At 39.1% G+C, this 26,242-nt stretch overlaps 1 protein-coding gene across 1 annotated transcript in view; it reads right to left on the minus strand.

The window, feature by feature from the left end:
• OPN5 (opsin 5) overlaps positions 1 to 25,988 on the minus strand; it is a 30,022-nt gene extending 4,034 nt beyond the window's left edge. Inside the window, exons 1-4 of the mRNA XM_012441528.2 lie at positions 25,859 to 25,988; positions 21,482 to 21,601; positions 15,773 to 15,943; positions 12,140 to 12,474 (exon numbers count right to left, since the gene is read on the minus strand). Coding sequence (XP_012296951.2) covers positions 12,140 to 12,474; positions 15,773 to 15,943; positions 21,482 to 21,601; positions 25,859 to 25,988 — 756 coding nt within the window. The remainder of the gene's footprint in view (positions 1 to 12,139; positions 12,475 to 15,772; positions 15,944 to 21,481; positions 21,602 to 25,858) is intronic.
• Between the last annotated feature and the right edge of the window lie 254 nt (positions 25,989 to 26,242).

Consider the following 26,242-nt stretch of genomic DNA (forward strand, 5'->3'; position numbering starts at 1 on the left):
TATTCACCTTGATGAAATTTTAAATCATCCATATTCGCCTCAGGAAACAGAAACTCTGCCCTGGTTTGAAATTCTAATTTGCATTTTCAGAAATTTCTACTAAATGTGATTCCTTTTGAGTCAAATTTTTCTCAGGTTTGAGGCTCACATAGTGGAAATTCACTAGGTAGATAATGTAAAATAAGTCATTGAGATTCAGCCAAAGTGGCACAGTTGTATGGAACAAGACTTTTCCAGAAAACACTCACTCTCACAAAATCATAGTCACCTTTGGGGTCTCTTTATTTTCAGACCAAAGAATAATTAGCGATAGAATTTAAAAGACCCTTATGGGTCTCTTGCCATCTGCAATTCACTCCCTTTAATACTGTAGTCCTAATTAGTGCTGTGTAACTACCTGCCTGACCCCTATACATCATCTCACTTCAATTCAACGAACTCTTTTTAGCAAGTGCTTTGTGTAAGACACTATGCCTACCGCTGTGGGGAATACCAGTAAAGCCTAGAGCCTGAGTTGTATCCCTCTAGAATACAAATAACTACAATATAAGGCTGAATATGATTTAAGTGGCAGCTCAGTGGAGGACATATGTACATCCTATTGGGCAAATTAAGGAATTTTTTTTTTTTTTGAGACAGTGTTTCGCTCTTGTTGCCCAGGCTGGAGTGCAATGGCGTGATCTCAGCTCATTGCAACCTCCACCTCCCGGGTTCAAGCGATTCTCCTGCCTCAGCCTCTCAAGTAGCTGGTATTACATGGTGCATGCACCATGCCTGGCTAATTTCTGTATTTTTGTAGAGACAGTGTTTCATCATGTTGGCCAGGTTGGTCTTGAACTCCTGACCTTAGGTGATCCACCCACCTCAGCCTCCCAAAGTGCTGGGATTACAGGCATTAGCACCCATGCCCGGCCTGTTGAGGACAGTTTCAAAGAGGACATGCACCTTAGCAAGTAGAAATAAAGGAGCAGTTGTGAAACAAAGTAAAGGCATAGACAGGAATGTGAGAGTCTGTCTATGAACCAGCGAGCAATTCATTGTGGTGTGGTCTGAGAAGGCAACAAAGGGAGATGAAGCAGGAAAGAAAGTAGCATCCATGTATTCAGGGTTTAGCATGATATTATTGAGCTTGCACTCAATTCTATATTCTTTGAGACACTAGTAGGTTTTGGGGCAGAAAATACGACGAGAGCCTTGCTTAGGAGGATTAACCTGTAGCATAAAATAAGGCAGAAAGAAATAGAAGGTAGAAAGATCATTGTTTACTCATTCAGTCTACAAGTATTACTGAGCATCTTCCACATGTTTTCTGTGAAGGATAAAGCAATAAGCAAAGAGACACATTCCTGCCTACATCAAATTTCTACTCTTAGCAGGTTTGGTTAGGCAAGAGTTTAAAGAAGAAATAAGAAATTAGAGTATTGAGACCGACAAATGAAACCAAAACTTTGGTTTTTATTTTAAACTTGAGCTATTTCAGTTCCTAATTGAGAAAGCATACACTAACATCAAAGTATCCTTACACACTGTTATCTACCAGGATGTTTCTTCTGTAAAATAAATTTGAAAACTGTATAATCTGTGTAGTAGACATCTATTTTTGTGGAGGGGCTGTTTGTTTGCCTTTATTTCCATCTTTCCAGAGTATCTCTTCTAACTTAGCATCACCAGAACCCCTCAGTCTGCTAGGCTGCTTTATGAAGTTGGCATCGTGGGTACCACAGGACCCAAATCCGACCAATCAGAAGACTACACATTCCTGGCTACAGTAATAGGAATAGAGAGCAGTACATGACTTAAAAGATCTTGATTAGACCCACCTTGAGGATTTTATGAAGGAGTTCCAGGAAAACTGGACTTCCCTATAATCTCTGAGTAAGGATGGAGCTATGCCAGGTTTCACTTCCTTTCACTCCCATCCCCCACTTTAAGAAGTAAAATAACAATTCCCAACATCAGGGTCATGACAAGTTGTAGAGAATCAATGCTGAGGAGTGAGACACACCATGCTTTATTAGTAATAATTAAAGCAACACCATTTGTGAATGCCTTTTTTGTTTTCGATGGTTGATTGGATGTGTTTTTCCTATAACAAGGTCACATGTCTGCACATATATTTTAGTACACTTTAGTGGTAGACAGGCAAGGTCCACAGCCTTCGGTCTACTTGACCTGTGGAACAGCCTGTCTATGGGATGTATTTGCCCTGGGAACCCACCTATGTGTGGTGGATAAGAATGAAACATAGAAATTTTGCCCTAAATTTCAGGTTCTAAAATTCCACCCTGAATTTCAGAACTCATCTTTGAACATTAACGGCAGCACACACACCAAAAAAAAAAAAAAAAAAAAAAAAAAAAAAAAAAAAAAAAACCACTTAATAATATTAGTTTTGTTCCATTTTACAAATAGATAATCTGAATCACCAGGAAATGAATCAAGTGAGCCCAGATCTCCCACATGACCTGCAACGTTGCTTTAGGTCCTGAGCCAAAACTCTCACCTGTACTTAACAGTCAAACTGTCAAGTCCTAATAAACACATGCAGCTCTCCCACTGGACTTGCTTTTTTATCTTTCTAAGAAACTTACCCAGGAGAATTTTTATTTGGTTAAGTCTGTGTGACTTTTGCTTGTAAACGGAATGGATGCCTCAAGGCTCACTGTGAGGGCCTTCTTTGTCTAAATCCCCAAATAAACACTAACTGTAGAAATAAAGCTTGCTTTAGCAGATGTCTGGGGACTTAACATAGCTCCATCTTTGCTTCTTTGGTGAGTCATATGATGAGTTCACAGTATCCCAAAAGCTGTTTTCTGTGTTGCTGCCAAAGTCATTGACAAAAAATAGATTAGCACTTAGTCCATAATATTTTCTATATTTTACGTATTTTCTACTTTTAGAGGAGTGTGTAATTGGGGAACAGGAAAGATTTAAAACATTTGCATTATGTTATCCTTCTTAAAAGGACATGGAAGAATTAAATATACTGCAGTTTTACAAACACATAGCAAATGAATCACTGCGATTTTTCTGGGATTAGAATAAATCTAAATACTTTAAATTGAAAGACTTAGAAATTGAGTTTAAAGCAGAAAGAGGGATAAAAGGCTAGATGTAAAAAGTACTACACAATGTTATTTATGTTTCTGAAGTGGATACAAAGTTAATATAAGGCACATTCACTTTTTATAAGCTTTTCATCTAAAAATACACTCCCAAAAATACGAAACATTTAAATATGAAACTATTTTAAGATATAAGCCACAAAAGTTTCCAAAACTTTCATTTTACACTCCATTTTTGTCAGCACTACTTTCTACTCAGCTTGGAATATGTTTAATCTTTTCATCGGTTTGTTTTTTACTTTCTTTAATTCGAAGTGTGTCTTCATTTTTATTTTCTAAAATCTCTATTCCAGATTTCCTTAAGCCAGTTCTAACACAGGCTCCTCTACCCATCAGCTTTTTCTAAGTTGTTTATTTCTTTTAATTACTTCACTTTTATCACTGCCTTTTTGGGTCACTGGAAAAGCAGTAAGACTTCAAATCCTAAATTAGACAATTTTTGTGGGCGGAAATTCAGAGAGTACATGTTTAGCTTCTACAAAAGAATCACACATCTGCAACCCAGTTCATTTTAAGTACATCGTGCTGCAGAGGACCAAGGGACATAGCCATTTTCCAGCTCCAGTTCAAGCTGGCATTGTGTCACAAAAGCAGTGTTGTCCGTAATTGCTCAATTCCAATGAATTAACCAATTAAAGCAATAATAGAATAATGTGGTTGAAAGAAAATTCTCCACGGTTATGCCTCTGTGTCTAATACATCTGAAGCATTCCAGCAGATACGGTTTCTGAGAAGGAGTTTCCCTCCTTTCAATGTGCTGAGTGTGGAAGAGTGGGAAAAGTCATTGGCATGGAGATACTCTGAGTAACTCTGTGATGCCAGTCATGGTTCATCTCCACTGACCAGTGTGAGTGGGGCAGAATCCCTCATTTTCTAGGAACACCTATTTCAGAAGGGGTACCCAGCTCCTTCCTCCAGGCTCCTTTGCCCAGATATGAATAAGACTTCAGCTAACACTTGAAGCTGCATAATACCTTGAATAATAAAATAGATGGGAAGAAAATATAGAATTGATGTGAAAATAAGGTTGAAAAAGCCTGAGAGATGAAATAAGTTCCCCGTCAATAACAAGGTTGAATCACATTATAGAACCAATTAGACTGGGGATGGCAAAGATATTTCAGTGGCTATGGTGAGATAATGTTATCAGGAGAGATCACCTTTATGCATTAGAGAACAGGAAGAATGAGCACCCTACCTGCTTCAGGAGAGAGTGCAATTGACGGGAGCATGTGCGTGACAAGATTTTGTTTTTCTGTTTTGGGTCTAGCTAGCAAGTATATGGATTTGAGTCCAACCAGTAAGAAAATAATATTAAATGACAGTAATTCCAGTTATGAGACTACTACCTTCCACATGTAGAGCCAGCCACCTGTCATTGAGTGATTCTACCTGTGGCAAGCAGAAAGGTAGGGAACTTGACAACTGTGATCTACCTTCTTTGTTTCCCTCACATACACACACAAATAAGAATGGTGACACTTACTTAGCTTTCACATTACCTTTTAAGAAATTAAGTAATTTGACAGCTTTCAATGTGTCTAGTTTGAATTTCTTCCTTCATTCTATTTTATCCACAGAAAGATAATTAAGGCCAACTATCCTACACCTTCCTCCATAGACTTGTAAAGAAAACATTTCTGACATCTTTAGTGTACCTTCCATTTGTTAACCCTGGTTGTGATCTAAGCAGTAAACATGAATTCATACCTCAAAAAAAAAAAGAAAAGAAAAACAAGAATTTCACATTTCCCAATTGCAATTTTCTCAAATCTTAAAATACCACTACTCTATAAACAAGCAAAAGCTGCAACTGAAAAGAGAGGCGGCAAATTAGGTCATGTCACTCTATGCATCTGTGTTTTGGGATTTGGGTCCAAAACTGAACACAATATTCCCTGACTAGGCAGTGGCTGGCTTAAAGAACAGAAAATAACTTATAAGTTTCTGGTTCAGCAAAACAGGGGAGACTTCACCGTTGGTTATAGATGACCCAAAGCCCTTGAAGTGAGGATATGAGGCTTGGAGTGGAACAAATATTCAGGTGGGATGGCCATGTGTTTTTAGTAACAATAGCTATTGCCAAAGACCTTTAAACAATTGAACCAATCTAATCATTTTCACAGATGCTCAGAGTTTGGAAGGTAACTGCGATCAATTCATTCTCCTCCACTTTCTTTCGCAGACAAGAAAACTAAGGCCCAGCAAGCTTAAATGGTTTGTCCTAGGTGAATTCATCAAGATGCTGAGTTGCAAGCAACAGAAATTGACTATGGCTGAGTGAGATAGAAAATACATTTATTTAAAGGATATTGGTTAATACAAAGTATCACTGGAAAGTTATCTTTACATTGAGATCAAGCAGAGAGAAATGCTACCCAAAACTGTGACTGAGAACTGGTTCTGATGCAGAAACCACTGCTGCTGTAGCCATGGCCCCAGGAGAGAATTCCCTGCCCCTTGACGTCCTGTCAGTAGTTCCTGGGACAGGTTGAGGGCTGGTGCCCAAGTCCATATCTGTAGGGGAATTCTGGGAAATGAGTGGTCTTTTCAGCATCTTTTAAATTAAGAGGCACAATGCTCCTCCTTCCACTCTCAGCAGGGCACAAAATGTTGGAAATTCCTCAGATACACAAGACTTTTGGCCTCTGGCAGGCAAAATAAAAACACACATTGACTATGTAACACCTCTCAAGGAGCTAATGGTAAAATTGGGATCGACCTTTAGTTTAAAACTTTTTTCTTTATTAAATTGCCCTGAACTAATCCTTCCTTCCTTCCACAAATATATATTAAGCACTTACCATGTATGAGGCATTGTATTAGGTCCCAGGGACACAAAGAGAACAAAAAAACATGGTTGTTCCCCACTCGGGGCTCATCAAGTAGCGGTAAAAAAGAAAAAAAAGGAAATGAACAAATAATCCCCAAAATAAGTATGAAATTGTAAATTAATTAAAAATTGTGACACATTCCAAGAAGAAAATGTAAAGGCTGCAGTGAAACATTGTGATAGGAGGATCTGAATTCAGTTTTTGGAAATGCTTCTCTGGGAAGTGACATTTAAGCTAAGAACAGAAGGATGTAATTAATGAATTGGGTTTTTGTTTTTTTTAAAGCAATACACTTTAACTTTCCCCATGAACTGCCCTGAAAGTCCACATAGGGGGGTCTTCTGAATCTGATCCTTCAGTGATAAATAACATCTGATGAGCTATAAAAGGGAGGAGTCATTTAAGAGAAATGGAGCTTTATGTTTAAGAGTTTTAGAAAGGTTTCACAGTCAGTGTAAAAGAGCAAAGTGAAGCAAAATGCCCTATCAGGCATAAAAGGAACAGAGGCACTCAAGCCAGGGTTCAAGGGAACTCTTAACATTCATCAAGGTAATTAATTTAACTTAGTTTATTCAATTAGGTATTTATTCAAGCGATCTTGATTAAACAGCTAGCAGGTGCCAGGCTGTAGGGTCCAGTGCAAACAGTACCCACAGCACTTGCCTTTACCTCATTTAATGTCTTACAAAAGGGAGCCATAAATATGTGATTCAGTAAAATATAACCAATGTCACTAAAGATAATGTGCCCAGTGCTCTGATGGCTCATACATAGCAGGGGGACTTTAACCAGGGAGAATCTGGAGGGGTTTCTGGTATACATAAGGAACACTAAGAGAAATCCAGGTGCCCAGGGGATCTGGATAACTGTAGACCTGGAACATTGTAAATGATTGATGTGTGTTAAATGAATTACTATGAACTACCAACATGTATGGCATAATAATATTGGGAAAAATGAATGTATGCTTCTGGGATTGTCTTCCTGTCATTGTACTGAAACTGACTTTGCAAAAATCATACCAGTAAGAAATATTGTAACAGTGAGCTGAGCTGTTGTAACACCCCCATCTTGACTTTCCCTTAATTATTCCTGGAATTTGGGGCCAGACTGACTTTGAGAGACATTTAGGATAAAGTTCAAATGATAGCAGGCCTTTCCCCAAACCCAAGCACTTTTGAAAAACTAATGGGAGGCTCTCAAACAGGCAGAGGAGAGGAGACTGAGTTCTGCTAAGGTGCAGACATAACTGATTGTCAGCCATTATTCTGAAGGTTATAAGATATGCAACTTCCTCAATTACTCCTTCAAATAATGTCACTATCGTAGAACTTAAGATTGGCCTTTCGAGGTATCTTTTCAGGTTTTTTTGAATGTCTGACACTCATAGCTCCACCTGGACCCCATGACTCCTATGGCCCCACCTGGGCAGACTCAGCTCAAGAGGACAGCTTCGACCTTTTATGATTTCATCCCCAATCCAACCAGTCGCAGCAAGCACCCAATGCATAGCAATCTCCACCCCTTCACTCAAACTGCCTTTGAGATACCCCTCACCTACAGGTTTTGGATGAGATTGATTTGGGTACTAACTACATTTCCCATCTGGCGCGGCCTGCCTCGTGTCTATTAAACTCTTTATTGCAATGCCATGGTCTTTGTGCAGAAGGCAGGAAGAACCCCTCGGGCAGTGACTCTAACATTCCCCTTGTTTAATCAGCAGCAAGAGTGTTCACTGCATTGTGTGAATGTTTTTACAAGAAAAAATACCCAAAGAAGTAAAACATTCATTTCTCAGTTTCTGAGTTTTAAAACCAGGAGAGGAAATAATATGAAACTCACAGGAGAGGAAATAATTGAGAAAAAGGGTTTTGAGTGTGGGGAAAAAAATGACTGAGCATCCACAATCAGAGGCTTAAAGGACTCAGGGCATTAAGATTATTACATGAAAAATTTAGAGAATGTACATGGAAATACAAGCCAGTTTTCCTGTTCTCGAATAGGTATGGGATCTACCCTCCAAAGGCAAGCAGGGACATAAGAGGACTTGGTAACCTACCTTGAGAAAGTATCCTGAACCTACCCTACTGAGCTGAGCACCAAAGGCCAGGGATGGGGGTGGGAAAACACTAGAACTCTCAAGAGATGTGAAAGCAGAAAACATGTGCCTCACTTCCCAGGGTCCCAATCAAGACCCAAGATACACCTGATGGGTTGCAGCAGAAGGGTGGGGAAGTAGCATACAGTGCTGATGAGCCTAAAGAGGCCTTATAGTTGGAACAACGAAGATGCAAACGTAGATGACAACTAAAGCTAAGACCACAAGAAACCCTGAATATCTCAGCAATGCCAGGGTCAACGAATGACAACACCCAGACCAAGAATCCCCTACCCATTAGCGCCGACATCATGAAAACTTTCCTGAAACTTTTAGGTAATCCTAGGAAGAAGAGAGAAAGTACTGATATCACTGAATTTGTCTTGATTGTTCAATAAGAAATTAGTTTTACAAGGTCAAACACAGGCATAGAAATGAGATCATGCTGAGCCATAGAAATATAAGGACAGTCTCATATATATAGTACACCTCTATTTGTAGCCTGTAAAATTTCAGGCTTACAAAAGTCTAGCAAAACCATCTGTTTTTTTAATTAATTAGAAGACGGCTACAAAGTAGAGAAAGGTTGCAGACAGAGTGCCAACGTCTAGCTTGATGAGATCAGACCTGCAGAATACTGGCCCCAGTAATAACCCAACTAGAAATAATTAGAATACACAGAAAACTAAGTGATTTTGATCTGAGAATCCCAGAAGATAACCTTTAAGTAATCAGCTTTTAGACCACGCTGTTCTGAAGATGAGAAGCGCCAAGTGAGCAAGCAAACTGACAATCCTGAGTAGTAGCTAAATAAGCAAAAAGATTTCTAAGGCTACGGAAGGGCCCAGTATAAGGTGGTTTCTACTTACTTTTACTCAGTAGGAAAAATCAAGGTCAAAATTGAGTAGTAATTAAAAATAGTTTAAATGTAGTACTGAAGAGGTCACAATACTTATGTTTATTTCTCAATATGGGTTGAATTTTGGCTTACATTTTCTGCATAAATATTAATAATTAGAAACACTTTGTATTTAGGTTATTTTAGCATAGGTTTATACAAATAAATGAAATATAGACATATTAATATAATATTACATATTATATGATATAATGCTTTAAGTATATAAATTAAAAGAATATACATATATACATATAAAAATTATACATATGTATTCCTACATTTCATTTAACATTTCTTTGGCTAACCTGGTCTAGGATGAGCCTAACTATTTGATCTACCCAGTCCAAGTCAAGCAGAATAATAACAACAAATTAAATTAAATGGCATATGCACTGAGTGATACCTCATATGCATAATGAGTTCCAAAAGCATTGACTCATACATATAATGAGTTCTAGAAGCACTTACTGGTCTAAACATTGACTAGATTCACTTTTTAATATGGGTTGAATTTTGGCTTAAATTTTCTGCACAAATATTAAAAATTAGAAATGTTTTGTATTTAGGTTATTTTAATACATATTCTTAATATATTACGTATTATATGATGCAATATTCAGTATATAAATTAAAAGAATATACATAACAAAATTACATATATGTATTCCTACACTTCATTAAACATTTCTTTGGTTAACCTGGTCAAGGGCAAGCCTATTTGATCTACCCAGTCCAAGCCAAGCAGAATAATAACAAATCAAATTAAATGGTATATGCTGAGCTGTATCTCATATGTATAATGAGTTCCAGAAGCATTGACTAAACAAGCTTCTCACTCCTCAAGAACACACAAAGGACAAAATGCTAGAATTCAAGGAGGTCAAGTTGAGCAGTTCAACTGACAGAAGAGAAGACGATTGGTAACAAACTAGGAGAAACTGAAGAAGGGCCTCCTGGCAATCAGGATCCAGATTCATTGAGTAAGAGCAACAAAGTATCAGGGCCAATGACATATGGGGATGGCAAACAGAGAGGTGAGGGGGATGGCAAGAAGATAGCACATTCTGAGACATTGCAGCAACTGTATACTATGTCAAACTACAGGGCAACAAAGTAAACTTCAGCGTCACATACCAGTGTGATGGATGTCTACACATCGTTTCCTGGGCGTACTTCCACAAACTATTGAAAAGCAAAATTTTCATAACTGGTACATTTGCCCAGTTTCTAAAATAGTGCCTGGTAAGTAGTAGGATTTGGATTACATATAATTCAACTTTAACTAGCATTGATTTATTTAAATTTCTTTTTTGAAAGTTGCAGATAAGAGCGAAAGGGAGAGCTAGAAAAGAAGAACCTAACTCATAATGCTTCATTTCATGAAAATATTTTCCTACTTTATAGCCAATTATAAGACAGAAGATCATGCTCCCTAAGGCTGCATTTTTGTCCAAGAACTATTCTATTATTAAGCTATCAGTATAGATTTAGAGTGATGAAAACATCCCTCAAAGCTTCCTCTAGTCAGCATGTAGAGTTTGGACGTAACAGTCAACTGGAGCCATCAGGAATCTAGCTCACGGCATGTGATATGATTTTGCTGTCCTCTTAACCCAAATCTCATCTTGAATTGTAGCTCCCATAATTCCCATGTGTCATGGGAGGGACCCAGTGAGAGGTAACTGAGTCATGGGAGTAAGACTTTCCCATGCTGCTCTCATGACCCTGATTAAGTCTCACGAGATCTGATGGTTCTATAAAAGGGAGTTCCCCTGCACATACTCTCTTGCCTGCCAGCATGTAAGACGTGACTTTGCTCTTCATTCACCTTCTGCCATGATTGTTATGCCTCCCCAGCCATGTGGAACTGTGAATTAATCAAACCTCTTTCCTTTACAAATTACCCCATCTTGGGTACATCTTTATTAACAGTGTGAGAGCAGACTAATACAATATGCAACCAAAAGATCTTTGCACAACTCCAAAAATTCTGCAATTTGGAGAAAGGAATATTACCAGAACCCAGGCTCTGACTTCAGAAGCCATCTCTTATCTGGAGAGAACTGTGTTGCTATGGGTCCCTGAGACCAGTGGTCTCCAAAGTGAACTGTGAGAACATTTGAGAACATGTTAATTGAGAAAAATTAACATGATTGATTGGGATACAGGAAGAAATAATTATAACTTCAATCTACCTTTATTTTTATCTTTAAAATAGAAGACAAAAATTAGGGGGTGCTAATATTTAATACGAAGTTCGATGGTATTACCTGTATGTCATTTATTTCGAGGGCATGTGTTGGAAAATATTTTTTCAATATGGGGGAAAAAAGCATGAAAGTGTGAAGACCTCTGCTTTAGACTTTACCAGTAATTCCTAACAGGTATAAGAAAAAAGGAGAAACCACGGTTGCTTTAACACCTTTCTATGCACCAAATGACAGAATAATATGTTTTATCTCCTTGAATTCCCACCATAACCCAATGAGACAGATATTACTATTCCTGTTACACAGATGACGAAATAGGGATTCAGCAAAGCTAAATATCTAGCTCTAGGTCACAAACTAGTGATGGGATTAAACTCTAGTCTTGTTCTTTTCCTTACTCCACAATATCTGAAGAACTGCCACCTCTGAAACTACCATTTACCATGGTACTCAAGTCTGCAGAAACTGCTCGTGTTATTAACACAAGCTTCCCTTGGGACAGCACACATGGTAAACTCCTACTCTATAAATAATTTGAGTGGTAGAATGTCCCTTATCATGCCCCAAAGTCCATGCAACACAGTAAGTACTGCCAGGCATTATATGCTTCATAAAAGTTACTCTTATTACTGAAATAATGCATATGAATCAATAGTACCCTATTCAATAGAGAAGATAAGTCCCCAATGGATGGGTTATACAAATTTGGTAGATATTAAAAATGTGTGTATTTGAGTGTGTGTGTGTGTGTGTGTGTGTGTGTAAAAGAGAGAGAGAAAAGAGAAGTGGAGGAACAGAGACAGAAACAGAGGAGGGAGATACCACGAAGAAAGGCTTAGACAATCATCCACAGAGTTCAGGAGTATGTAAGGAGATTCTAAGTTCTCTCAGTCTCCAGCATTCCCTATCCTTTTTACCCTATGAAGTTTTAAGTGGTCAGAAAACAGAAAAGAAAAGAGTAATGCAGTTACCTTTGTCAGTTTCATTTCCAGCACATGGCTGCTATGGATCCGACTGTCGAAATGAGCTACTTCTTTGGAAGAGGACTTAACCTTGGCAATGATCTTTACGTAGGAGAACACAATCACAGCCGTTGGGAGCAAGAGGCAGAAGAAGAGGATGTTCAGGATGAAAACCTGGCCCCCTACCGAGGCCTGGGCCAGCCACCAGTCCAGAGTGCATGAGGTTCCGAATGGCTCAGGTGCGTAGTCCCCCAGACCTACCAAGGGCATGGTGGTCCAGAAGGAAGCATAGGCCCAGATAGCTGCCAGGCAGATGTAGGCGTGCTTTCTTTTCAGCCAAACCCCTGGAGGCGGAAGAAAAGCATTACCCGCATGTAATCTGCCCTACACCCAGATACCTCCCCTCGATATGTCAAATTCCACCTCCAAAGATTTATTCCATTGATTTCTGGGAGACCTGGGCAGATAACTGAAGCCTGAGGGAGAGTGGAGTCAACGGAAGAAAGTTCCAGAGCTTGGGCCTTTCTCCAGGAGAACACAATTGGAAGCTTTTCTCTAGGCATCTGGGAGCTTTGGGAGGGAGAAGGGACAAAAGCTGGGAAAAGGGACAGGAAAGAGATGAGAGGATGCTGAAGACAGTGGAGGCCCTTGAGAAAACATCTCGGAAAGGGTGTGTTAGTGGATCATCCAGGGAGAATCCTTCTGGGAGGTGAGGAATCACAAAACATAGCTTGTGTCTTTAAAATGCCCTTCCTCCTAACAGCTTTTGTGTCGCTAGTCTTGTCTGGCTTCCTAAGAACTCGTGGAAGGGGCTTGGTGGCTTGTGGTCGTGACACTATGGTGTGAGGTTAAAGTGATTGACTGTGCTTGGTAATTTGTGGAGCAGGTTTGGAGTCTTCAAACGTCATTCACACAACAATCGCACTCACACAGCCGCAGCGGGAGAGGCAGAGAATCTAGGTAGGTTGCATCATGTTCTGCAAAAGTAATTCTGTGAAGATATTTTCAGGAAGATAAAAAATGAGCTCCGTTTTTTCAGCACTAGTTTCTGTTAACCAAAAGAGAATTCCAAGCGGAGGAAATAGTGCAGTCATCTAAGAAAAGCTGTAAAGCACTAGTGATCATTTTCAGAGTTCAACACAACCACCAAAGACAGGTCGGCCTGATTTAGTGCAGCAGCCTCCACGGGAAATTACCTTCACACCTCACTCATCACCTTGAACGAAGAGGGCTCGTGAAGTGACTCCTTACTGCCTTAGTTTTGTGTTTAGCAGCGAAGAAATATCAAAATACATTCGACAAAAGCTAGATGATTACTTCAACATAGACTCGAAGTCTGTCTCTGCTTAGTGCAATGCGAGGTTTGAGAAGTCAGTAAGGCCTAATTCTTCTATATCTAGTCTTTGGCCTTGTACATGTAACTTCTCTAGATATCTGGTGTCCTTAGCAGTAAAATGGAGGAAATAAGACTATATTGCATATGGGTTAAATAAAATAATGTAAGGGGCCTGCTTTGCAAACTAGAAAGTGCTACATTAACATGAATGTTTTACTCCTGTGTAAGTGTATCTCATTTAGCACTAACAAGAAATATAACGGATTGTTTCTATATTCTATTGTCTCCATTTTATCAAATACGTGGCATTTTTTATCATGAAATGCAAATTTCATGCCCAACCAGATAGGGGTAGCAATCATGTAGCCACACTATAAATCAGCTCTTGCTTCTCCATTAAAACCGATAAAACATTGGCACAGGTAATCACATATATTCATGGGAATGTGCATAGGCATACGTATAAGCATTTATGGTTAGGGTTACTTGTGAGGTGTTTTATACTTACATTCCAGTATGGTGAAAGGCTGTCAAGTACAGGAGGGAGTAGATTAGTAGATTGGTTCTGTGTTGCTCCAGAAGTCAGAACTAGGACCAATGGGTGGAGGTTACTGGGAGGCAGTTTTGTCTTAATATAAGGAATAACATTGTAACAATGAGAGCAGACCAATCAGAGAATGGGCTGCCTTGTGCAGTAGTAAGCTCCCCGTCACTGGTCACTGGAATTACTCAAGAAGAGGCCAAGTGGTCATCTCTCAGGGATGCCTTAAAACAGTGTACCACGTTACATGGGAGAAAAGTCTACATGTCCCCAAGCGACCTTCTAATTCGAACATTCTGGGACGCTGTGTGGAGGGTTTAATAGTGCATCAGATTAAATGATGAAACCACACTACTGAGGTTCAACCTTAGAAGAAGCTGGAAAATATACACAGTTCCCACATATGGAGTTACGACCTGCAATGATCCTGGCAGTGGGCGTCATCATCTCTTTAACTGACAAAGCCTAAACTCAAGAAAATATTTAAAAACAGAGGAATCAGGGTTTAGTATTTCTCAAATACTCTTAGGAAGTTTAACTTTTTTGCCTTCTTATCTATAAAATCTATAGTTAAATTTTAAATCTCTTTGGTATGAACAAAAATAAGTCTATAGAAAGAATTAGATGTTGACGTCATACAGAATATGTATAGTTGTATATTTTATATCTTATTGGAAATTTTGATTCAAGCTATTTCTATTTGAAGTTTTAAATGTTTAAAAAAGGAGATGTAAACTTAAAAAAAAAAAAAAAAAAGGAGTGCTGGATGATGAAGAGGGTGGTTCACAAGTCCCTGTCTTCCACCCACCCAAGCATGGATTCTTTGGAGTTTGGGAACTATACACTGTAACAATACAAAGGGAGATTCCACCACATTGACAGTGTCAGGTCAACTTGATTTTTCCCACCTCAGTCTCCAGGCCCTGCTCTGACATCACAGTCTGTCATCCGTCACAACCACTCTAATCGACAGATTGGCAATCAAAGCAGTTTTATCCAGAGGAAGTCAGTACTATTCCTTAGTTGTGGCTGGTTCTCAATATTAAACTTAAAGGCCCAAATGCAATTCTTTCAGGTTTAATAAATTCCGAGAGTGCCAAGAAACAAAAGTACTAGAAATTATTTTTAACCTGTAGAGTAGTCTAATCATTAAAAATATATATATAATGAGGCCTTGGAAACTTATTTTCTGCTGATTCACCAATTGTTGTCATCACTCATCTTTCTACCAACCAATACCACAAAAAAAAACAATGTTGAGTGATATTTCTACATGTGTGTCCTTTCATGCAGAAACAGCTACATGACTCTAACTTGGAGGTGAACTTTTTGGAATTCCTTATCTCTGAAATCACAGGGAGCGTGCGTCCTAAGGGAGAATCTTATACAACTTTTCTCATAATTACACTTACTAGGTGGGGAATGAGCTAAACATCTTGGACTTAACACCATTTCGATGCACTTTATTTCTTTTGTTTGCATGGAAAAACATGATGGAAGCTTACACGCTATACAAGAAAAAGATACTTTCTAAAAAGCATTGTAGCCAAACGCCAGACATTACTATAAAATATGTATTGAAAGAAATCTACTTTGACATAGGTACAAATCCTTAAACATGTCAGAACAAGATAGGCTATAAGTAGAAATATTCTTGATCTCTGAGGTTATTAATAGTCTTTATTACCTGCATAAAACATGTACGGTTCTAACACTCGATCCACCTAGCTTTAACTGTCAGGGAATGAGAAACCTGCCAACTTACCATAAGATAAATAGCAGATTTTCAAGTATCGATCCAGGCTGACAGCAGTCATGGTGATAAGGCTTCCACAGCCAAAGAAAAATCCAGCCCATCCATACCAGCGGCAGCCGATCCAGCCAAACACCCAGCGGTGACAGAAGCAAGAGATGATGGTGAATGGCTTGCCTACAACTAAAGCACCACGTGAGTTGTCAGCAGACGTTCCCTACGGTTACTATTTCCCCACCTACCTCAACTCACCTGAACCTCCTCCCCTAAGCACAGGGGCACATGTGAACACAAACGCGCACACACACACACACACACACCCTTGATTACACAGATTTTCTAAATTCATAAAGTCCAGTAGTTATCTGTGAATAAACTCAGTTCGAAGCTACCCAGAGAGGACTTGCCATCTCAATAGCCAAAGACAGTGAAAGGATATCAAAGGAAAACTTTTAAGTAATTATTACTTTTTAAAAAACTGTCTCAAAGAGACCTGGCTTCAGAAATTACAGGCGTAATATTAGTAGCCAGTGACAACGATCTGGTCACTGTTAATGTTTTGTTGCAGTCCAAATGAAGATTTGAAAGCCAAGAGAGAGAAGCCATATATCAAAGTTCTGAGTATTCTCTTCAAGCACAACGTTTCTATTCTAGAGAAGTTCTTTCTCACGCTAGTCTGTTAAGATTTTTCTTTTTACCAGAAATAGATATTAAGTTTTATTAAATGCTTTTTCTGCATCTACTGAGGTGCTCATAACTTTTTTTCTCATTGAATCTGTTAATGTTGGTTATTGATAGATTTGCTTTTCAAACATACTTACATTCCTGGGACCAATGCAACTTTTCTTAATAATCAAACTTCCAGAAAATCATCTCAATAAATAGAGGAAAGAAGACATGGAGAAAGAGAAAATGAGGAAAAAGAGGAGAAAGACAAAAAGAATTTGCAAAATGGTAATTTCCATCCACCACATCATCTTCCTCCAAGTGGGGCATTTTAGAACCAGAGTGTATAAAGTATGAGATTCCTTATAATGAAAAAGGGATTTGAGGGTTTTTTTCTCTCTCTCTCTTTTGGCAGCTGTATCCTTCTAGGAGGAATTTGTTGTTGCTGTTGTTTTTTTTTTTTTTTTTTTTTTTGAGACGGAGTTTCGCTCGTTACCCAGGCTGGAGTGCAATGGCACGATCTCGGCTCACCGCAACCTCCGCCTCCTGGGTTCAGGCAATTCTCCTGCCTCAGCCTCCTGAGTAGCTGGGATTACAGGCACGCGCCACCATGCCCAGCTAATATTTTGTATTTTTAGTAGAGACGGGGTTTCGCCGTGTTGACCAGGATGGTCTCGATCTCTTGACCTCGTGATCCACCCGCCTCAGCCTCCCAAAATGCTGGGATTACAGGCTTGAGCCACTGCGCCCGGCCAGAATTTGGTTTCTAACACCCCAAGGTAATCTTGCATTTTAGGAGTTAAGTGTCTGTGAAAGGGTTTGGGAGGGGAAAGAGAGAGGTTATCAGAGAAAGCCTTAATTGGAGAATCAGTGGGAACTAACCGCTGTGAATTTAGAAAAGGAGGAGCTTTAACAGCACTCTGGAGAAAACAGATTATAAAGGGTACTGGAGAAAGAAGATGCGAGTTCCAAACACATTTTAAAGAATGATATGGACAACTTTTTCAGAAATGCGAATTTGTCCTTTTATTTATTTAAAATATAGAACATATTTAGTCTTTTACTATTTCTTTGTTATTATCAATGAATAAAAAGTGCTTTAAAAACTCCAGAAAGTTGAGTGTTCACAGGGAAGCAATAGGATGGGGGGAGGTGAAGGAGGGAGGATATTATTAGATTTGGAGAGGACCCTAATTATTATACAGGGGATTCATAGAGCTCCTCTGAGAGAGAGAGAGAGAGAGAGAGAGAGAGAGAGAGAGAGAGAGAGAGAGAGAGAGAGAGAAAGAGAGAGAGAGAGAGAGTGAGAGTCCCCTGAAGGGGAAGTAGGTAGGTTATTTAGGGAAAGAAATATCAAGCAACCAGGGCTCCATCCTCCACTTTCTGTCAATCAGGAAAAACCTTTTTTCACCTCTTTTATATATTCAGCTTCTAAGTCATGCTCTTTTTCAAAGAAAAAAGTCACTGTTTCAAAAAAAAATTGTTTAGGAATTTTATCTAAAAATCCCTTTTGTTAAGGTTAGAACCAGATTTTCACATTTCCTTCTGTTTCAGTCGTTTCTTTTTTTCTTGTTCTGTTGAGTTCTATCTTGTTCAAATACGGTATAGCTATTTCAGTAAATGTGAGGTCCAAGCTGTTTACAACCAGATCCAGATTTCTGGGATTTAAAATATTCCTTGGGCCTCCATTAGTTGTTGTTGTTGTTGTTGTTGTTGTTGTTTTAACTTTCTGGAAAGCATTCCGCTACTTTTACATCATACCCTGAAGTCCTCCCTATTCAGTTACTGTATTCAGTCCCTCAAATAAAAGAATGTGCTGAGGAAGCTCTTCAAACCTCTAACTGATCTACATCATAAAAGAAGCTTCCCTAACCTCGGTGCTTTAGGAAAGCTAAGTAACTGACATTCACAGCCTGCAGGTGTTAGCTCCCTGTCCTCCCAGGTGTGTTCCTGTATGGTATACAAAAATATTCAGGAGTTCCTGTTAATTCAGTCAATCAACACATATTTACTGAGTGTCTTCTGCAAGCTACACACTCATCTCCTCTAGCTGACGGTTAGGGCCACCTTTCAGCTCGCTAGACTGGACGCCCTCATACGAGAGCCTCCTCATTCTAGTGAGGCCACGAGGAAATGCGGTGTAAAATAACTGTTCGGGTTTTTCTTTTTTTACTTTCTAGAAAGCATTCTTCTACTTTGGGTTTTTGGGGGGTTGGGTTTTTTTCCATTCAGCAACAAATTTTTCAGTCCCTTCTATGTAAGAAACCCAGAGCAAGGTGCTAGAGGACAAAGTGAAGACTGACAAGTTTATTTTCTAACAGGGAAAGCAGACAAAAAAAAAAAGCACCCAAATTTTTAATATAAGATGTGGTATGACAGGATGATAGGCAGTGATTAGCACTGTGAAGGAAAATAAAGCGGAGAAAGCAGGTAGACAGAAATTGTTACTTTACATAAACATATTAGGGGAAGACTTTTCTGAGATGTGGCATTTAGGTAGACACCTAAATCGATGGGAAAGAAGTCAAACAAACTTCTGGAGGGAAAGAATTAGAGGCAGAGGAAACAGCAAACTAAAAGGCTTTGGGTGGGTGTCAGCCAGGTTGGTGCTAAAGGCAGCAAACGACAAGTGAAAGTGACAGAATGGAGTGAAATTATGTCTGTTGTGCCTGGGATCCTGATTAGGAAAAGCGATTTCAGCCTTTCTCCTTCAGTAGCACTTTGGATTAACCTTTGGGGTATCATCTAGAATGCCCCTCTCTCTCTTCCACTTAGTAGAATGTTTCTGGAACCCGGCTACACATTAGAATAGCCGGAGGGGGTGTTTTGCTTTGCTCTGAAAGATCAGTATCCAGGGTTCCATCCCTTCCCCGAAACCTCCCAATATTATTATTTATCTGGAGTGAGTTCAGGCATTATTCATGTTTTTAAAACTCCCAAGGTTATCCTAATATGTACACGTGACTGGGAGCCTTTGATATTTAGTCAACAAGTATTAGTTGATAGATGCCATACATCTGGCCTTCAGGAGGTGCTTATAATGGAATATAGCTGAGCAAAAAAAATAATAATAATAAAGCAGACAAAGTTTTAAGGTTTATTGGAAGGGAAAATGTATTATAGATGCTCAGAAGTCTAAAACCTGTTCTGGGTTAGAGAAAGCTGTTATATGAAAGAAAGTGGTTTCTAGTGAATTACTCTGAAAACATAAGCAGAGTAATGAGGCAGTTTGTGCCATTCTCTAGCAGACTTGCTTGGTTGAAAGCATTTTCCAATGTATCAGGCCAATTAAGGACATTTTTATTCAAGCCTAGTCTAATCCAGCCATGAGCCTGATGTTATTCACCGGCGAAGGATGTAGCTGGAATGACATGTTTCTTTCAGCCATGGTAATCTCCGCACCAGGTAGAGCACCTTAGGGGCCCGTGGGGCGAGCTGGCCGAGAAAGCTACCGTTCCTGTTGCGACACCGCCATCGCGTGGCAACAAGTAAAAATGGCAGCCATTTTGCAGACTCGCAAATGCCCCTGGGGTTCGTCCTGATTATTTTCACAGAAAAGGACCAGGCATATCACGCTTTTCCTAAGGTGTATGTGCATTCACCATAAGAGTCCATAATGTTTATGCAGGTCCATACTAAGTAAAGCCTTCCTGATACCAAGACCATCGAAACTGTAAGTACACATCTGCTGTGGGCTAAATAGTGATTCGATATGCAGATGATTATTACTGAGCCCTGTTTTTAGAGATTCGGCAGAAAAATCCACTTATGAAGAGAGAAACAAATATCAGAAAACTCTTTTTTTTAATTGGGCTCTCGCTGTTTCACCCAGGCTGGAGTGCAGTGGTACTATCATAGCTCACTGCAGCCTTGAACTCCTGGACTCAAGTGCCCAGCTACTTTTTGTTTGTTTGGTTGGTTTCATTTTACTCAATACCCAGACTTCAAGAATAAGTTTGTTTTGTAGAGATGAAGTCTCACTACATTGCCCAGGCTGATCCTGAACTCGTGGCCTCAAACTTTCTAACCATCTCAGCCTCCTAAAGCTTTGGGATTACAGGTGCAAGCCACTATGCCCAGCCTGAAAACGATTTTTAAAGGAGGCTTTTGATGGGAAACTACTAACAAGTTTCTGATGGTAAGAGGAGCTGCTGTGTATGTTCAAACAAATTACCCAACTCTTAATGACCTAAACCATAAGCTAAATAGCAGATGTTGGGATTCAAAGACAGATTCGAGTTTATCTAAGCAACTTTGCAGTTGTATAGAAGAAAGTGAACAATGATCTACTTAAAATGATTCATGTTTTTAAAAGTGAATCATAGTGAAAGAGAAATTTTATTCTAACCCCTCCTTTGTGTTGTTAGAGAAGCGAAAAAGAAGCCAGTGGTTCTCAATTTTGGCCACACATTAGCTTACCTGTAGATTCTCATTTTAAATATCCTGATGCCCAGGTAACATTCTCAACCACTTGAATCAGAACTTCCTCAGATGATACTTTGTGAGTTGTGTTTGAGGACCACTGAGCCAGAAGCTTCCTACGCTTGTGATTTATCACTACGTCATGATTACATACATCATCAGCAGGGCACCTCTTTCCTCTTCCTATATTCACCTCTCAACTGTTTTTGACTGTCACTTACCCTTCAAGACTCCTCTGTTGATGTTTATTTTAATCAGACTTCATAACGGTTGGAGGGGTGTAAAGAAGCTTAAAATAGTGACCTGGAACTTGCCTCATAGTTTCTGATTTCTGAATCGTTTAGCCCACTACACTTCGAGACATCTAAGGTGTCGTGTATTATTTCAAATTGTGTCTTCAGAATCTAACATGCCTGACACACAGAAAAGACTCAATAAATATTAAATGAATGATCTTGTCAGCCAGACAGCACCCCATTGACTTGCCACAAAACTCTAAAAGATGATTTGTGAAGCAAAGAGCAGAAGGAGCTATGAAGGGAAGCGACGTCGGGGGTGACATCTGAGCCAGTGAGTACTTCAGAATGGGAGGCACTTTAAACTCACAAAGAAAAAATAGCATGGTTGTGTTACCTGAAATCCCCAGATCACAGACTGCTAAATTGATAGTCATTATTTCAGCAGGCCTCAGCTTCTTCTTTCGTCTAGAAGACATATAAAGGACATATCCATTTCCAAATGTGGACAGAATCCCTACAAGGAAAAATAAAAATTCCCATTGTTAAAACTAGGACTTAGAGCACACTCAGATATGAAACACTTCTCAACTTCAAAAATGGACACCATAGATTTAGAGGGTAGTGAAAGGACTCTAAATAAAAAAAATCTAAATTAAGAAGAAGAAATAAAAAGCATGAGTTGTGAGTGACAGGCCAATGGGGCAGAGTCAGGGATTATAAGACTGAACTTACCCAGGAAAAGGCATCGCTAACTTCCCAGTGAGGCTCAGGAAAGTGTGGGAATCCCAATCGTCAGTTCTTGTACTGGCCCCAGGGTGGAGTACTTTCCTCAGCCATTTTTATAGATTATTGGCTTTATAGAACTCCCTCCCTCTGAGAAGTAGGGTTAAACCCTTAGCTCTTGACAAATTCTGAAGATAAAGCCAACCAAAGAAGTTGCCTTCAGTATCACTGTGAACTCCTAAGAGAGCACCAGTGTTCAGGAGAGGCAGAGGCCAGGTACCACCGGCGTAACTCCCTTCAAGAAAATGGACATCTCCCAGGGACGTCCCAGGACATTCGCCTCTTCGGGAGACGTGGACACTGAGTGTCTGGCAGATAGGACAGCCTTCAGCTGCTACTGGACTAAATATCAAGGGTAAGTAGGTGACAATCGAGAACCTGGCACTGTCCCTCCCACCAAGGGGAGAGAAAGTGACCCTCAACCCACGAACCTACCAATAATGCCATAAGTGTGTTCCCATTTTTTAATATCCTTTTATTAATGACTAATTGGCTTTGGCATTACAATGAAACTGTTTGAAAGTTCTTACAAACCCAGTTTAAATCCAAAAAGACCCAATCCCTACTGACTTTATTTAAGAAAAGAATACACCTACTTCCATAGCTTAACATGTAGAGTAGATTTCTTCAGGAATTCTTGCTTCATAGTGTAGCTGTGTATAAATGAGAATCTGGTACAGCTGCCTTTAGTAGTAAGGAATAAGGAGAGTATTAACAGGAGAAACCCAGAGTTTTCTATTTTAATTTCTACTTCTCCACCACAACTCATTTGGGGGCAAAGAAAAATGTGTGATTCAGCTGATGGTATGAAACCACCAGGAACTAACTGCATTGTGCTCAGGAAATTCTGACTCCCTGGAGTCAGTGCTGCTTAATGGTCCATTAAAACCTCTTTAGCTTTCTTAAAGCGGAAGAGAAAAATAACAGAGATCATGGAGGTCTAGAGCAAACCAACTAAAATGAAACTTAGGTCTCATTCGAGGAAACCAGCTAGGACAGCTCATTGGGAAAGTAATATGTGAAAACATGGCTTGAAAATAATGCCACCTACTTTGTATCCACAAAGATTAAAAACAAGTATGCATATGCATTTGATACACAAGGCTCATTTCACCTTCACCTGTCTACATCTCTTTTGAGAATATTTGTTTCCTTACTTTTCCTTCCTTAAATTTTCTTTACCAACCCTGCTTCATAAGGTTTCACCCAGTGGCCAAAGCATTATCAAAAAAATAATCATCTCTCTATATGTTGCATGTAAATTATTCCCACAAGCAATATAAATAAGCTATAGATGAATGTCAGGAGAAAACAAATTTATTCTTAATGTTAGTGAAAAGACAACCAGATTAAGAAGATAAAGACCAAAGTGGGGAGACTTTTAGATTATCAAATCTTATATCATTTATGGATACAAAAATATCATATATATTGACTGTTAATAAATGTAGTATTTACAATAATGGTGAATGTACAGAAGGTGGAAAATGGGTTTGTAATTTATTTCTCCTGTATTTCAAACTCAGATTTATGTTGTTATCTTTCAATTGTCTGTTAAGACTTCTAGTATTTAGCAAAGCCCACCAAGAATGTTAATTCCACTCTGGCTCCTTAAAAGCAATCTGGGCACACACATCTTGGCCAGGCACAATGGCTCACACCTGTAATCCCAGCATTTTGGGAGGCCGAGATGGGCAGATCACTTGAGACCAGGAGATCGAGACCAGCCTGGCCAACATGGCAAAACCCCATCTCTACTAAAAAACACAAAACTTAGCCACGCATGGGTGGTGTTCACCTGTAGCCCCAATTACACAGGAGGCTGAGGCATGAGAATCATTTGAACCTGGGAGGTGGAGGTTGCAGTGGGCTGAGATCGCACCACTACACTCCAACCTGGGTGACATGGTGAGACTCTATCTTAAAAAATAAATAAATAAATAAATCTTGGCACATCTACACTAGCAGATTCTAGGAGATTGAAAACCACACACACAGCAAAGCCCAAGAAGTGGGTCAAAGGTGAGTCCAAATCCCTCCAGTCGACCCCTCTGCTCACCCTGCGTGACTGTTCTCTAACATACCATTGGCTCCTCCTTCCAGCGCCCTGATCCTCCTGAAGCTCCCCCTTGTCTGGGGACTCTTTTTAAATCTATTTTTCTGGCTTCATCTCAGCAAAGCCACTGGAATATGATTGTAGATTTTCCTTCCAACGCCATGTGCATCAGGTGGGAAATCCTCCTGATTTCTCCACCCTAGTTGCCTCTTTCTGCAATCCTTCATGCTTAAGATTGGGAATGGACTGATAACGCCTCTCTATTTTGTGAAGTCTGGAGAGATCTGTCAGATTATTGATGTTACTTTTTAATTCATTCCTTGAAAGTGATGAAGCTATGCTAAATTCGACTGATAAGCTGCTGATTTTTCTGCCTTTCTGGTAATCAAAAGTACTTAAGTTTAATAAAAATGAAATGTGGATTTTACAGAGATAAGATAGTCTCTGTACCAGCAGAATGTTTGCCCATTTTATTCGCTGCTCTATTCCCAGCAACTTAAAACAGTGGCAAAGTGTGGGTGCGCAATATATATTTATGTTGAAAAGAAATGAGGACTCATTTATAAGAAACGATTTAAACTAGTAAACACTAACAACACTAAAGACAAGGACCCAGGGAATCACCGTACAGCAGAATTTGGTTGAATCACATGAATTCCTTTTGCCTCAAGCACTGACCATAGAGGGATATCAAGTATTTTCTAATGAGTTTTGCTAATTTCAGGAGGTTAAATGAAATTCTTAGCCAGTAATAAATAGATGAGAGAGGGAGAGAAAGAGAGAAAGGGAGGAAGGGAGGGAAGAAGGGTGAAAGAGAAAGATAGAAACAAAGAGAAAAGAGAGGGAGAGAGTAAGTTTGACCCAACATTTGACAAAATTAAAGGCAAACAAACCTAAAGACATAACCCACCTTCGCACTGGTCACCCAAATTTAAAACAACAATTTTAAATTTAAGAAAAGTGTGGTGGTTAAATCCTAATTGTCTGGATTAGTGCTGTCCAATAGAAATGTAATGTAAGCCAGAAACGTGAGCCACATATGGATTCTAAAATTTTCTGGTAGCCATTAAACAAAGCAAAAATTTAGCGGAAAATTAATTTTAATAATATACTTTATTTAGCTTAACATACCCAAAATGGTGTATGTTCAGCATGTATTTAATTTTTAAAAATTATTAATGAGATATTTTGTACCACTTTTTCTTGTACTGAGCCTTCAGTATCCGGTGAGTATTTACACTACAGTCCCTTTCAATTTGGAAAAGCCACATGTGGCTACTGAATGAATGAGATCATGCAGTCTAGAAGTAGGTTCACCCCTTAGTCAATTATGCACAAAACTCTTTTGACCCTGGACTTTCTTCCATTTATCACCAATACATTTTTCAACTCTCACCAAAATGACTTAGCTATGCTGTCATGATACAACTTTACTTTTAGGTGAAGTAAACTCACTATTTCTACCATTACTATAGCACTATAGCACAACTGAGTGTGCTCAGCTGTGAGAACAGGAGACTGAACCAGATTATTTCTAAGGCCCATTCTCAATCTAAAATCTTATGACTATATCAAAAACATTTTTAGAAAAGAAAAGCACTCTGTTTAAATAAAATATTATTATCATTAATTTCAGTATTCAGAAAGTAAATCTACTCCCAAAGTGACCAAAATGAAATACAATCTCAAGATAAATAATTTTGCTCTAAGAGTTCTTCAGATTATCAATGGAATTTTATTCCTAATAATAATAAAGAGTCATTTCTAGGAAACATTTATTGAATGCTATAATGCCACTCCGTCTTCTGCTTTCCCCCACTTCACCTCTACTAAACTATCCACTTAAGTATTGAAATCCTTTTACAAAATTAACACATCAGCCCATGAATTTTCCAAATGCAGCCTTTGTACAGAAGAATTAAGGAACCTTACCAATTATTGTCAGGTAAAAGCCAGCCACTAAATCCGCTTCCCAAGAAAGTTTGGAAGCAAAGGGATCCCCATCTCGAAGGTAGTGTGGCAGGCGCTCGTCCTGGGGCAGCAAAGTGTGGTTTAACGCCATTCTGTGCCGGAACCACGAGGGGTCTGAAAGGCAAACCAGGAGATATCTCAACAGACTTGAATAAGCCAGCTTAAACCATTTCATAATTCCGGCTCCTGTTTTTAAACAAAAAGCAAGTTTCCAGGGTCATGCATGATTCTCTAATAACTGGTAAAATTTTTAACTTTTTTTCAATGATCCAGTTATGTCATTGCTCAATTATTCAGTTTGCAGATTATCCAACCCTTCATTTTCTCCTCTGTTTTCTCATGCTA

This window comes from Aotus nancymaae, unplaced genomic scaffold, assembly GCF_030222135.1.
Source record: "Aotus nancymaae isolate 86718 unplaced genomic scaffold, 86718_ANA_hifiasm-v0.15.2.pri h1tg000040l, whole genome shotgun sequence".
Lineage (NCBI taxonomy): Eukaryota > Metazoa > Chordata > Mammalia > Primates > Aotidae > Aotus > Aotus nancymaae.